This window comes from Hemibagrus wyckioides, linkage group LG10, assembly GCF_019097595.1.
Source record: "Hemibagrus wyckioides isolate EC202008001 linkage group LG10, SWU_Hwy_1.0, whole genome shotgun sequence".
In the NCBI taxonomy this organism is placed as follows: Eukaryota; Metazoa; Chordata; class Actinopteri; order Siluriformes; family Bagridae; genus Hemibagrus; species Hemibagrus wyckioides.
Window position 1 is genome coordinate 25,406,644 of NC_080719.1, and position 16,141 is coordinate 25,422,784.

At 40.5% G+C, this 16,141-nt stretch overlaps 1 protein-coding gene across 8 annotated transcripts in view; it reads right to left on the minus strand.

The window, feature by feature from the left end:
• Positions 1-16,141, minus strand: part of nlgn1 (neuroligin 1) — a 248,512-nt gene that overhangs the window by 124,472 nt on the left and 107,899 nt on the right. For 7 of the 8 annotated variants that reach the window (XM_058401015.1, XM_058401017.1, XM_058401011.1 and 4 more), the window contains one exon: positions 2,096-2,155. The exons of the other annotated variant lie outside the window; for it this stretch is intronic. In XM_058401015.1, the coding sequence (XP_058256998.1) occupies positions 2,096-2,155 (60 nt within the window). The remainder of the gene's footprint in view (positions 1-2,095; positions 2,156-16,141) is intronic. 8 annotated transcript variants of the gene reach the window in all.

A 16,141-nucleotide genomic window follows, 5' to 3' on the forward strand; every position in this document is an offset into this window, starting at 1 on the left:
TTGGAAGAGGAAGGGGCCAGCTCCAAACTGTTCCCACAAAGTTGGGAGCATGGAATTGTCCAAAATGTCTTGGTATGCTGAAGCATTCAGAGTTCCTTTCACTGGAACTAAGGGGCCAAGCCCAGCTCCTGAAAAACAACCCCACACCATAATCCCCCCTCCACCAAACTTAACACTTGGCACAATGCAGTCAGACAAGTACCGTTCTCCTGGCAACCGCCAAACCCAGACTCGTCCATCAGATTGCCAGATGGAGAAGCGCGATTCGTCACTCCAGAGAACGTGTCTCCACTGCTCTAGAGTCCAGTGGCGGCGTGCTTTACACCACTGCATCCGACGCTTTGCATTGCACTTGGTGATGTATGGCTTGGATGCAGCTGCTCGGCCATGGAAACCCATTCCATGAAGCTCTCTGCGCACTGTTCTTGAGCTAATCTGAAGGTCACATGAAGTTTGGAGGTCTGTAGCGATTGACTCTGCAGAAAGTTGGCGACCTCTTCGCACTATGCGCCTCAGCATCCGCTGACCCCGCTCCATCAGTTTACGTGGCCTACCACTTCGTGGCTGAGTTGCTGTCGTTCCCAAACACTTCCACGTTCTTATAATACAGCTGACAGTTGACTGTGGAATATTTAGGAGCGAGGAAATTTCACGACTGGATTTGTTGCACAGGTGGCATCCTATCACAGTTCCACGCTGGAATTCACTGAGCTCCTGAGAGCGACCCATTCTTTCACAAATGTTTGTAAAAACAGTCTGCATGCCTAGGTGCTTGATTTTATACACCTGTGGCCATGGAAGTGATTGGAACACCTGATTCTGATTATTTGGATGGGTGAGAGAATACTTTTGGCAATATAGTGTATATATATATATGCAGTGGTCAGTATCTATCAAAAGTGGTCCAAGGAAGGAACAGCGGTGAACTGGCGACAGGGTCATGGGTGGCCGAGGCTCATTAATGTAGGTGGGGAGCAATTAGAAGGCTGGCCCGCCTGATCTGATCCAACTGTTGTATATATATATATATATATATATATATATATAGAGAGAGAGAGAGAGAGAGAGAGAGACAGACAGACAGAGAGAGAGAGAGATCTAAGACTAAACGTCAGTTGTTATTTAAGTAAGTAAAAGTAAGAAAAGTGTATAATATCTGACATAGAGCAGCTTTCTGTAAAGAGATGTTTATATATCATCTTTATGAGCATCTTGTCAGACAGAGCTTTGTAAAATTCAGTACATTTTCCGACACGGAACAGTTTTCAGGACAGTTTAAAGCTTTCTGGTTTCTCGTTATCATGACAAGCTGTGTTTATGTCTCAGAGAAAGTAAGATGGTGAGGTGAGGACTGTTCAGCTGTTACAATGTAAAGGAAAACACATTCTGATTTCTCTACTGATGTCACTGTGAACAATGAAAAAGGGCGATGTTCAGTAATAAATAAAAAATTGACTTTGGGGGTATCATGTGACCCCATCAATTGATATACATATATTTTTTTGATAGAGCAGCTTGGACCAAAAGTGTTCATTTTGTGCATATACCCTAAGAAAAGTGATTTAAAATGGGCAAAAGATCTTAGCTGTTAATGTTGTAAATGTCTATCCATTTAGTATTATTATAAAATCCAGGAACATGTTGCGTAGGAAATGTAAAGAATTTTCAGCAACCCCATTGATGCTGTGTTGTCTAACATTTGATTGGATCTCAAAACACAAAAAGGTTAAAAAAATCATGCAAAAAAAGGTGTCAAGATTTTGTATTATGGTTATTAGTTTTCATTTTTTCTTTTTTTTTTCAGTGGGATGCAACATGAAAAAATGAAAAGAAAATTAAAAAAATAAAAAAAGAAAGAAAATTCAAGCCAAAACCTATGGAAGGTTAACAATTACATGTCTGGAATGACGAGAGACATGTGACATACTCGTAGAACATCAAGCAAAAAAGACAAAACACATCCAGCAAAAACACTAGGAAGTAAAAAAAAAACAAAAAACATCTCCACTCGCGAAAAAGGACAAGAAATTTAAAAAGAAGAAAAAAATTGGAGGGTTTCCTTGTCATGCATATCAGTTTGGCGTCAAAAAAATACCTTCATCCTCTGCACCGTCATTATCACCTAAATCATCATTCTGTTTCTTTGTAAGAGGACCTAGGATCAAAAACGGAGAAGATGGAGGAAACAGAGAATACAAGAACAACACAAGCCTTAAAAAGGCGTCTCAGAGATACAACCAGCTTGCATCGATATCCTTCATTACATTACAGAGCAAGAAAAAAAGTTGTATTGACGATCTAAGCAATCAAATGTTCAAACATTTCTGTAGACAAGAGTCAAACAGTCAATAAAACAAATAAAAAAGAAAAGCAAACTACTGGATCAGAGAATCCAGTGTTAAAAAAAATTCAAAAACATTTTCCTTTATGGATTAATTATTAGTCATTTAGTTTAAAACTCTGAGTTTTTTTAGGTACAAAAAAATACCATCAGTGGAAAATAAACAAACATTATTTTTTATCTGAAGCATGAAAATAATTCCCTTTCAGTATGAGGTAGTAATGGGGGAGCAAATATTATATACTCCTGTGATTTATTATTTCAGAAAAGTAAAAGCTGAGTGAAAAAATGTTTCCCTCTTGAATATTCAGCGCTGAATAAACCTCACAGATGATCTTCTTTTGTTATTTAATATAGTTAATTTTACTATCTGAAAACAAGTGAAGCCTAAAAGATTTAACCGAAGGCTTCAATTTCATCGAAAAGGCATAAACAGGTAAAAAAAAAAAGAAGAAGAAGAAATGAAAGCAGCAAATTCAGGAAATGTCTCCAAACATATGGAGAGAGTTATAACTGAGCATGGACTCAGCGTTCACTTTTCTGCTACGTACTCACACAGATGGCTGTCAGAGGCTCTGCACACCAACATTCATCACTCACACACACTCATGATTTACACCACGGACATCATGACAGCACTCACTCATACATAGACATGCTTATACACACACACACACACACACACACACAGACATACACACACACTCGGACAGATAGAAAAGCAAGTGATATTTAAAGAAAAACAAAAAGATCATGCACATGCTGAGCACATGCAAGCAACTGGTCATGTTTAAAGAATGAAAGCTCAAGGAAATGATCATGTGTCCACTTCATCACACTGAGCCACTGCTGTGGATCCATGCGCTCCAATAAACAGGAGGGCGAGAGGGCAGTGCCGTGCACTGTCCACGTCCATTTCTTTTGATGAAACTTAGTCTTTCTGATTTTTTTTTTTAGTAGATGAATTCAGACTGTGGAGAAACAGCAGGTGTTATGAAGAAGGAGAAAATCAATGTTCATGACATAAGTTTGGTCTCTCCTACAGCCCTGGGAAAGACATTGCCCTGAAACAGAAAGTTATGAACGTAAAAATATGACTTCAGGTTATGTTAAAGGACATACTGTGACAAAATAACACTGAGTCATAAAGTCGTCCAGCAATCCACCATACAGTCGTAAAGCGAATTGGATTACACTTCAATAATACACCTCTACATGGCTAAAACAAGCTAGTTAGTAATTCTGCATGTCTTCATCCTGCAATGAAGTACTTTTTAGAAACCCTTTCAAATAAGGAAAGACTTGGTGGTTGGGTTATACTGAACAATACTAAAGATTAACCCAGAGGTACGTTCATGCTTGTATGTGTCACTTGCTGTTGGTCACTTCTCTAGTTCCTCAGGAGCTCTTGGTTGCTGTTGCAGAAAGGACATTATTTACATTTACATTATATAGTGTCCCGTGTCACCCAAATGAGGATGAGGTTCTGAGCCTGGTTCCTCTCAAGGTTTCTTTCTCAGATCATCTCAGGGAGTTTTTCCTCACCACAGGCTTCTAATTAGGGATAAAATAGTAACTTAAAACTTATAATAGTAACAAATAAACTGCATTGAAAACTTCTGAGCATACCGTGTCATCAGTGGAACTTTTTGCTGTTCATTCAAAACCACCTGAAATGTGAACACTTGTCATGGAAAAGAAAGAGTGAGAATCATCGTTTCAGGTTGCTGCACAGTTATCATGCCAGTACCACCTTGGCTAACAGGGGAGGCGGCTAGTTATAGCAGTTTTGTCATTATCTCACTGATTTCCCTCGACTGATTGAATATGAAAAGAGAAATAGATAAATAAATAATAATGACCACCTTCTTACATGCTTACTTTAACTGCTGAATAAGGTTATGAACTAGATGAATTGAGCTAAAGTTGTTGAAGCTAGCTAAAGGCTGTGCAACAAGCTACATTAACTATTACAACCATGAAATGGTCAGATAATGTTAATCATCTCCTAATAAGAAAATGTCAGTAGAATAGACTAACCCATTTCAGCTGTTTTAATGTATCAGTTTATTTACGGACTTTCTCATGTTTTATATTCATCTAATTTTGCACAAGAAATATTCAGACAATGTTGATGTAAGTATTATATAATTGTCTCATAATCATCTTAATATGCTATTATGTTGTGATGTAGTCTCCAGGACCCCTGAACTCACCTACACACGTATCAGTGTTTCAGGAATGTAGAAATGTTTTGACTGGGAAGATGATTAAATGCACTTTACTGAACTCTTATGGTTTATACATATTCATTTGTGGGTTCTAGATCGTACTTATACTTTATCGTAATGCAAACTATATGATATTTTATAATTGGCTTACAAAACAAACAAACAAACAAAAAAGTATCCGGCTTTCGTTTTAGAAATCTGGTTGCTTTAATACAGTGACTGCTCCGGGTCTTGTGGGTGTGCACTGTCCACGCTCGGTTCTCCTTCTAGGATTTTCTCTATACTCTCACCAAACCCATCTGCTTGTTCCTTTAAAGCTTTAGTTTTCCTCATAATATTTTACATTTACAAGGTTACACTGTTTCCCCTTCCATTTAGTATGTTGAACAATAAACAATAAAATTTGAGGAAATCTCAATTCCACTGTCACTTGTTGAAGTATTGATTTTGATGTTTGTCTCCATGTCTCCTGTGGTGAAGAGGAGTAAGACTTCCTGCACACATTCCAATGGTTTCTCAAGCTTTCTTCAGATATTAAACTGTTCTAACATTACAAAGTTAGAACAAGACCAGTGTCCCATTTCTGGGACACTGGGATTGAGCCAGATGTGATGCCTCACACACTCATAACCAGGGGTAATTTGGAGCATCCACTTCACCTACTGGAATGGTGTTGGGTGTTGGGATGAAAGCAGAGCATAGTGATAGCAACCTGAGCTCAGGATGAAACTAGGATCCTGGAGCTACCTATCTTCTATCGTAGTCTACATCTAAGTTTCCCACATGACACGTCTTCAGGACCGTAACAGAGGTGGCTACTACACTAGCTAGGCTCATTGCAATGGAATTAAACAGAACAAGCATTTTTTTTAATCATTTACTCTATAAATGTATTTTGAATTTTACTCTAACATAGCAAAGAACAGCAGCTGGAATGTAGCCAATTTAAATAAACAGCAAATTCTTTCCAAGATCACTCTGATAACACAGACAGGAGTAGAATAAAGAAGCCAAGACAATACCATCAATTGTAATGAAAATGACCTCAATATTCCTGCTTGCTAACCTCTGTTACTCTGTAGCATATAACAAAAGGAGATTTTTATCTATACCTAATTGGTTTGAGAGCTGGCTTCATTATCTTGGGTTCAAAAATCATGCCAAGGCCGGTGTCCATGCCAGTTGATTTGAAGGGGAGGATAAAACAAAGGTGGAAGGCTGAAACCAGCAATAGCTATCTTATCATTTAGGTGTGATCGGCATCGGGCGAGTTTGAGAAGACTATAATGCAAAAGGAGCCAATCATGTATGAGTATGAACAAATATCTTAAAAATGTTCAGGCCAAAGTTTCTTTGTGGCCAATAAGCAGGCATTTTATTCAGCAATAACTTATAGGCATGATGTGGACAGGTATGCTAATATGACCAATTGGAATTTAGGTGGTCAAACTTGCCCCACACCATTACACAACCACCACCAGCCAGCTGCACTGGGGCAGGGCAGGATGAATACATGGTTTTATCTGATTGTCTGAAAATATCAGCGAGAATCAAGGGGAGGGTGTACAGGACAGTGGTGAGACCGGCTGTATGGTTTAGAGACAGTGTCACTGAGGAAGAGACAGGAGTCAGAGCTGGAGGTAGCAGAGCTGAAGATGTTGAGGTTCTCTTTGGGAGTGTCACGGTTGGACAGGATTAGGAACGAGGACATCAGAGGGACGACTCATGTTGGACATTTGGGGGACAAAGTTAGGGAGGACAGATTAAGATGGTTTGGACATGTCCAGAGGAGGGAGAGTGAGTATATTGGTAGGAGAATGTTGGACATGGAGCTGCCAGGCAGGAGGCAAAGAGGAAGGCCAAAGAGGAGGAATATGGATGTAATAAATGAGGATATGAAGCTAGTGGGTGTAAGTGTTGAGGATGCAGAAGATAGGGATAGATGGAGAGAGATGATTCACTGTGGAGACCCCTGAAGGGAAAAGCCCAAAGAAGAAGAAGATCTGCTTGTCTGAAGTGCAACCCTGGCAGTTTGGGGATTTTTCACACAAGTCAGTGTTTTGCCATTATTAGTTACTTGCTTCTGATGCACATACACACTGTAGTCTTTATTCTGATGTAAAGGCAGTGAAACTCTGCCTCATCTTCTTTTGCTTGTGGACTATCCACTTCAAAGTTGAACACTTTGTATGCTTGTACACTAATGCACAGAAGTGATATAAAGAGCTGTTACACAATTAGCTGAAGTCTTTGTGTCAAACTATTCTGACCTTCTGACGCTTTTACCAGCTGGAACTCACAATAGTGTGTGAAAATGTTTCAGACTGCATTGTGTGAGATTCCCACTGTCTGAAATGAGCTGGTGTAGCTAATATGCTGCCTGCCAAGATTTATACCTTGAATATGCAGTTAAGTACATGAAATGAGAAAAATATAGCTCTGTTTGACAAGAAAAATACCATTAATGTATGAAGTGCATGAATTCAGCATGAGATTTTCAGTAGTTACATTATTGTGCTAGGTGTTAAGAGACAGTCCTGAAATAACTGAGCACAAGGTTTGAATATATCCTGCAGGGGAGATCAGTTCTTTTCAATGCAGTGGACTAGAGTCCCCAGTCCAGCTACTGGCATGATTTTGGGGTCAGCTCAGTAGTCAAACAGTGGTAGATCCATTGCCTGAATAAACAGATAATTTCATTCATTTATTCATTCAGCTGCTTTTCATCCTGGTCATTGTGATTTCACAATCAATTCTGGGAATATTGGATGCAAGGGAGCAGAATTCACCATGGATTGGACACGAGTGCATTGCAGGGGGTCATAACGATGCTAGTCAGACTCTAATAATATCTTTTACAAGCAATGCAAGAGCAGAACACAATACTGATGACTTTTGATTAAGATGCAAACACACTCCATTTTAATCTTTCTTGAAGAAGGATAATGAGCATGCACTGATTCAGATACATAGTCTGTATTAATATAAGTAGGTTGTCGTATGTTATTACCTTACATTAGCTATCACCTCTTGTAGGTTTCCAGGCAACTAAAAAATGGGACTGGGTCGTACACTGAAGCATTTACTGACCCACAGATAGATTTAAGGTTGTTAAGGATGTGCAAACTTTTGCATGAAACTCTATATGGGAGTATTATTAAACTGAGTTATCTCTATCCCAATTAATGTAGTATATTACCAGCAATGAAACAAAGCCCTGTGGATTAATCCTTGGCTCCCGGTTACTACTCACACTGTTCTACTGTCCCACAGTATAAACAGCTTACTGCATCATGCCCAGTGTATTACAGAGTCAGAGACAAGTGCCTCATTTCAAATAGATCAGATGGATGAGTCTAGGTGGCGGTCACTAGAGAAGAGCCCTCCATCACCCTGTCCAAGTGGCCTAGGGGTGGAGGAAAGTGAAGGGCATTAATCCCAGAGGAGAGGGACACTACCTAGCCACCTGTCCACTTTCTCTTAACGCCACATCATTAACCCCCCCTAGGCTCAGTCCCCCCTGACCTCAGAGATTGGGTTCACTGACTTTCGCTTTCTCCTGAAGAACCACAGACTTTATTTTAAAGCCACAGAAAGACAGAACTACACACCTCATCTCTTTGTCATGTCACAGAGCAGCAGATTGATTTATCATTTGTGCTCCTCAGCGGCACTCGAATATTCCTCCTTGTGCCGCCATTGATCGGAATTCACCTCTGGCTGATAAATGGCTACTTCATGCCTGACGCATCTCTAATGCAGCATGCAGGTGAAGTCCGCTGCGCCGCACTCACACGAAACCTGCCGCCGAAGCCAGATGGAGCAATTAATGTTTCGAGGCAGATCGATTTCAGATAGAGCCTATTGACATCCCTGGCCATTCATCAGAGAGCTCAAGTTCCAGCACGCTGAACATCAGCAGAGCAAATCACAGAGTGAAATGGTGAGCAGGAGTAGCCACAAATTTGAGGTAATGACTAACATCTTCAGACCATAACGGAGTAATGGAATTTAATGCAAATTAGTATTTCAGTGAAACATTTTGCAAACAATGATGTTTAGGAGAGTGGGTAGTGTTTCCTCCTCACATCTCCAGGGTTTGGAGATTGATGCTAAGCTCTGGTTACTGTCTCAGTGTCTCAGGATTCTTGGGTTTCCTCCCAAAAACGTTTAATAGCTGGATTGGCTATGTTAATTTGCCCTTAGGTGCATCCACTGCAACCCTGATGTATAAAAAAATGATTAAACATGTTGTGGAGAGCAATATATGAAGCATGAGAAGGAACTGTTCGTGGGCTCTTTGTGGGCTTAATCAGCCTAAACATAGCGTTCAATAAACACCAATCAGGTACTCGGCCTTAGCTGAGGCACAATATATGTGTTTCCCTCCCAGCACGTTAAAATCCATGAGCTAATCTATTCCACAAAGGAGCAGTCCATCTTCTAAACAGCAGGTAACACCTGGACGAGAGTCAATATTTCTTCAAGCGCACAACACTGAACACAGGCGATGCCATTATGTTCCTGCTGCAGCTTAGACGGAGTCTAATGAGTGCACAGAGCAAGAGGAAGCTTTCTTGAGAAGGCCATGACTCATCAGTGGCATCCAGTGAAGAGCTGACCATGAAAACACCACAGCTCCTTAACGAGCAGTGGAAACACAAGCTCAGGTAAGGCATTAGGAAAGCGGACTGTTCTTCACTGTTGCAAATTTAAGGACACTTTTACACCTATTAGTCTGTTTGCACAGACCGTATCAGAGCAAAATTGGTACGTTTGGTTTGTTTTCTGTTTGGTCTCCACAGTGCACATCATTACACCAACCAAATAGTTAAAAAAAAAACTGGTTGATGTGCATGTAGGGCTAAAAACATACTTTTATAACTCATTCATTGGTCAGAACACAGTCTGTGCGGCTGGAGGAAACCCTGAGGCACGTGGAGATGAAGTAAGCTCCATGTACACAGGGTGGATGCAGGAATCAGACCTCCAACCCCGGAGGTGCGAGGTGAACATGTTAATCACTAAGCCACCCTGACCCCCTCAGCAAGAAAATGCTAATTCATATTACCATGATGCTATGATTTTCTCTTGTTGTTCATTGGTCACGTTTGTGGTGTTACAACTACAAAATATGGCGTCTGCAACCCAAATTACAGTGCAGTGTGTCTTCAGTTTCTGAGTGGAATTCGAGCTCAGACAGACGCATACGAAATTGCTCAGACGCATCCTAAATAATCATCTATTCACGTGGACAGCCGTGAAGTTAACAGCCGTCCACTCTCTTGCAAAAACACAGAGAAGAAGCAGAAAGAGGACACAGCCTCCCTCGAGCCACACGTCTAAATGAGTGCATGAACATACGGATGGCATGTTCTCCGTTTCCTGCCTGGGCTTAATCTCAAACCTCAACACACTGCAAAAATGAGCCCTAGGCAAGCACATGAGCAAGGTGGAGCTGAGATGCTGTGTATATGATGCTGTGAGGGAGATGAACACAGCAGCCCAGAGAGGGGGGGTATTAGAAAGAGAGATTGAGAGAAAGGGGAATCAGAGGGTGGGGGTATCAGTGAGAGAGAGAGAGAGAGAGAGAGAGAGACAGAGAGAGAGAGACAGAGAGAGACAAAGAGAGAGAGAGGGATATCAGAGGGGGGGGTATCAGAGAGAGAGAGAGAGAGAGAGAGAGAGAGTGACAGAGAGAGAGAGGGATATCAGAGAGATAGAGAGAGTGGGGGGTATCAGAGAGAGAGACAGAGACAGAGACAGAGAGAGAGAGAGAGTGACAGAGAGAGAGAGGGATATCAGAGAGATAGAGAGAGTGGGGGGTATCAGAGAGAGAGAGAGAGAGACAGAGACAGAGAGAGAGAGAGAGAGTGACAGAGAGAGAGAGGGATATCAGAAAGATAGAGAGAGTGGGGGGTATCAGAGAGAGAGAGAGACAGAGAGAGAGAGAGAGAGAGAGATAAATAGGTATCAGAGAGAGAGAGAGAGACAGAGACAGAGAGAGAGAGAGAGAGAGTGACAGAGAGAGAGAGGGATATCAGAGAGATAGAGAGAGTGGGGGGTATCAGAGAGAGAGTGAGACAGAGAGAGAGAGAGAGAGAGAGAGAGAGAGAGAGAGAGTGACAGAGAGAGAGAGGGATATCAGAGAGATAGAGAGAGTGGGGGGTATCAGAGAGAGAGAGAGACAGAGACAGAGAGAGAGAGAGAGAGTGACAGAGAGAGAGAGGGATATCAGAGAGATAGAGAGAGTGGGGGGTATCAGAGAGAGAGTGAGACAGAGAGAGAGAGAGAGAGAGAGAGAAATAGGTATCAGAGAGAGTAAGAATATTGCCAATACAAATGCAGCATTTACCACGCAGTGTTTTTTCTTCTTCACTTTTTCTACCATTCATTTTTGACAGCGTCTATTGCATCAGGTGTTTATAAAGAAAAGGGATCCTCCTTGAGGAGTTAATTGTTATTTCCTGCAGGCATTGTCAAAAAAAAGGCAGCCATGTCAAGCAGGCATCAGCTGTTCTTCATACACAATTGTTTTACATGACAGAATCATGTTGACAATCTTTTCACCTCCCCTCCTTCTCCATCTGATAAAAATCTGCCATCAAAAGATCGCTCCTTCTCTGCTAACAATCCATAAAGCATTGTGCTCTAGAGACGTAAAAGGGAAGTGAGGCCTGTGGATCAACCCCTCATAAATATTTGATCCGGCCCCAAACGGCTGACATTCAGTGGCGATGGGGAGGAAAGGGTACCCGGACCCCACAAAGTAAGATCTAAAACCGCTGTTTGAAATATCAATAGCTGGAGCCACCAGCATCAGGTTATTTTCCTGGAGAGCCCCTGTGGAGAAGGGAATGGAAAAACGCAGTGACCAAAATGTCACGGCAGCTTCAGATTGTGCTCTGCTCATTAGAGAGAGAGTGTGACAGGGCTTAAAGTCAGGTAAGATTTGTGAGGAGGAGGAGGAGGAGGGGGAAATTTCATTAAGAACTGTCAGCCATAACCACATAACCACCGACATGGAGAGATTACAAAGCTCATAATGAGCATGCTTTCTGGGAAAAAAAGACCGGTCCACTGGTGACATGAAAGAATCATCCAAGGCCTCATCTTTTATACAGTTTTACCTTTCTTGTTATTTTTTTAGACATTAATTTGTCTGAACTGGACGGTACTCTTAAGCAAACCTTTTACTTCAAACCTCAAGTCTCTCAAACTGGACTAACTGCAATGCCGAAGCTTTTTACATGGACTGAAGCCAAATGTATACAAACATTTCTGAATACAGTGTTTTCTATTTTAGGCTAGCCTCCTGGTGGTCCAGTGACAGGCTCCCTCACTCTCATTGCCATGGCCTGGGTTCAATTCCCGGGCAGGGCGCTAACCCAGCCACTGAAGAGGTAACTCTCAGAGCCGGTCCCAAGCCCGGATTGCATCCGGTGTAAAACATTGGACCAAATGATCCGCTGGGGAGACCCTGAGCAGGGAGCAGCCAAAAGAACAACAAGATCTATGTGAAAATGGGACTTATGGTTCCTGAAAACAAAGTTTTTCAAAAACCTGTCATTGTTTTCATGAAGTCAAAAGAAAACGTACGCTTGAGATCACACTGTATTAACCTGCACATAACCCTTGTGGTTTTCTTTGTGTTATGAATGTTCTAGCTGCTAACCAGCTTGTTAGTTGTTAGTCAGTGGTCTGAATTTTCTCCATATTTCATAACGTTTTGCTTTGTTTTATTTTTTTTCAAGCCATATGTGGAGGCACCAAAATATGATGCTCACAGAAACCACTGCTCTTATTATTGCTCTTGACATAACAGTTTATGACATACTCTCACCGGGTTGGCGTGATCATGTGAGCGTTTTTCTAATTGTGTTTCCGTGTGGGAGGAGATATTTTCAGAACGCTATGGACAGGAGCAGTTTGAAAATAATATTGTTATGCTGTCGAAGTGGACGAGGCAGAATTTCGTCCATACTTAAAGTGGATCTGATGTCCTTTTGGTCGTGTGCTGTTATGCAGCTGTTAAGTGATGTCATTGCCATTAAGTCAAATTAAGTGACCTATAAAGACCAAATTAAAAAAAAGAGGTAGAGAGAGAGAGAGAGAGAGAGACTCACAAAGTGAAGGCTGCTTTTTATGCTGCACTGAAAGACAGACTATTATATTTTTTACTAATTCTCCTGTGCGCTATACCGAAGAACGCATTTTCACATGCGACCCACTTTTTATTTAAAGCCCTGTATCAAATTTTGTTCTGAGAAAAAGCTTTGACTTTCCACTGATGATCATAGTCTTTTCTAGGCAAATTATGGGTTGTTATGTGAAACGTCATTGTGAAAGGCCACATTGTCCCGCTGTTAGCTATCAGCATGATCCATAACGGATGGCTTTTGTGGCTACGCTGACATTAACTGTGACAAAAAAACATGGCAGGCAAATAAGACTTAATAATCTTACAGTCAGTAACCATAGCATGCATAGTAATCTCATAAAAAGACTGCCTTCAAGTGTCTGCGATGAAGAACATCTTTCAGAGGCTTGTGATAGCTATACAGATTAAACAAGGCACTTTTTTAAGTGTTAACCCAACGATGTAAGCTAATATTAGTATGTGACAGCAGTATCAGAGACGGTCATCTTGTGATTTCCTTTCCCCCTGGATTTTTACGCCCACACTTCTCATCCTGACAGAGCAGCTTCACAGGGACTGTAGCGTAGCTCTGCAGGTGCTGATACCGGCCTCAAAGCAAGGAGCATACAGGTGATAAAGAAAGAACAGAAAACAGACAGAATGGACAAGGAATGGAGTACAGAAGGGTCTATTTCTGTGCCACTGGAACCCTAATTTTGTGGCATAGAACCAGTGTGATGCCAGACTGGGTTGTTGCATTCCAGTCCACACCAAATTTGTGGTCAGAAATCTTTGATGATTACGTTTAAAATCCATCATCAGTGCTATTTTCAAACCAGCTCTGGTCCAAATTTGACCTCGGCGGTACGCAAAATGTTTTTTTTTTCTTCCTCAGCAAAATCATTACAGTTCTGCTCGTTTTAAACTTAATTACAGTGCTGTGTTACAGCCATTGCCTAGTTTATAAATCTCAACCCACTTATGTCTCATTTCATTTGTATATTCTTTAATCTTCCCATTCGGTGTCACATCATATTTATAACTCGGTGAAACAAGTCATGAATTACTGCTGTAGAGTTTCATTAAAATTTTACTTAACAGTGAAATATAAACGCAAACATGTTTCAGTTCCATTACAGTTGTTTATAAGAATTTCTAGCGTTCCAATCATTTTACATATATATATATATATATATATATTTACATATATTCAGTGTGAGACTGAGCTAAGACATCTTTCATAAACTGTTTATTTTCATAATCTATCTATAGCAAGGGTGCCAATAATTATGAATAATTATTTCTATACATTGCGAGGCAGTTAGAAGTTAGTGATGTTATGTCATTATGTAACACTCAAACCCTGCCTTCAAAACATGTTTGGACACACCGCTGACCCAAACGTAAGACCTCAATCTTGCTTCATCCGAGGTAAAAGCCAGGCTCTACTGATTAAAACCATCCTGGATTCATGAAGATGCTTAGCTCCAGTCGGTGCTGAGCTCCTAACATGGCTGCCTGGGTGGAGGAGGAAGGCAGGAGCATTCAAAATGACTCTAGCATCAGCAGGACAGCAAACAGTCTAATTTGCCACCATATTACATTTCCTCATCATTTCAATTTCAAAGTGATCCGCATTACCAAGCGGCAGGGATGAAAGGGGTGGAAAAGAGAGAGAGAGAGAGAGGAGGGGGCGTTGAAGTTCAGTCCCAGTGCCTATGAGTCCCATCATAGACATCCTCAGAGCTCGGGTTACTTGTAGGCAGAATTATCCAGTGTCTCTGACCATAGAACAATCTCAAACACTGCCTGCTTCCCCTCATGTGTGTATCCTGAGATGTCTTTCATATAGGGCAACAAACTACAAAATTATGTTTTTAATCAATATTTCACGACTAAATATTTCATCTGATCTTCTACACTTTGCAGCTGTTTTCACAGCACAAGGAAAATTCCAGCCACTCGATACGTTCACTGGAAAACACTCCATGTTTTTCTCCACCTCGGGTTTGATCTTGTAAGTAAATCATCCACCTCCTCTTTATTTACAGTACTGACACTACCAAGAACGCTGATGTCTACACTCAGTGACCCAGTTACGCTCAGTTATTTACAATACAGAGTCATAGACAGAGAACTGTATATGGAACTGTCTTGAGGGTTGAGGGTTGTCCCAGTTCAGACTTCTTTTTACAAAATAAATAAATAAATAAATCTATATATATTGCCATGCATTATTATTATTATTATTATTATTATTATTATTATTATTATTATTATTATTATTATTATTATTATTATAAGCCTTAAAGAGAGCCACATTTCCACACAACCAGAATATATAAAAAGCAAGCAAAGGTTAAAACTAAAAAAAATAATAATAATTTTTTCTTTATGCCAAAGAAGCAAATGCATTAACATAGCAATGCAAAAACATCTACAGTGTGTGTTATTTAAATGACCGCTGGATTAAAGCAGATTTCTGAGTCAAGTTCCGGCTTTTCAAAATATATGTCTTCTGAATTGCACGCTGGGAATAAAATGTTGATGTGCTCGTGTCATTATTCTGACTTGATGTCTTGATATTTTGATTTTTGTGTCATGCATTATTTCAAAATATGATGTAATTAATATTCATTGGTCTTATTAAAAACATGTGGCGTTGAGTCTAAATAATAAGATACGATGCCAGAATCTGAGATAATAAAAGTCGAAACAAAATCATAATATCATACCAGACGTGATATCACTGAACACTGAAAGCACCTTTTTTCACAACTTTTGCTTCAGAGCTTTCATAAATGTTCATTTTGGTTTCTATTTAACATTTAACTCTCACTCCATCACTCTTTGGCCTTTTTGATGCGCTCTCAAACAACTAAGCTGTAAAGAGCTGCAGATGAAATACAGCTAAAATAACAAACACCACTGAAAAGAGTTCTGACCTTCTACATTTGACTAAATGCCAAATGCTTCATTTTTAATCACATCACTCTGCTTATGCATCTACTCGTGCTTCTATATATCACTTATCCTGCGTGCGGCTTTAAACTAGCCTGACAGTAAATCAGCTCACGTGGCGATTTCTGTGTCAGGAAGAGAAAACATGAACACCACATGTTTCATGCTTTATAGACTTTACGTGGTTCAGCAAAAACAAATCGACCCAGCCATAAAAAAAAAAGATCAATGAGTACATCTTCAGATCATTCAATTAATTCAGCACCCAAGCCTTTGCTAATTGATCTCTCCTCCTGCAGTGTTAATGAGAAGCTCTGTACGCTGCGCACACCGGACATCACTGTTCATTTGCTGATTCTGTTAACATGCAAAGTGACAGAGAATTTACAAATCAGCTGAATCCTGCCAAAAACTGGCTGCGGGAAATCTGACGGACACTCGATAAATAAAACAGCACTGTCCAGCTAT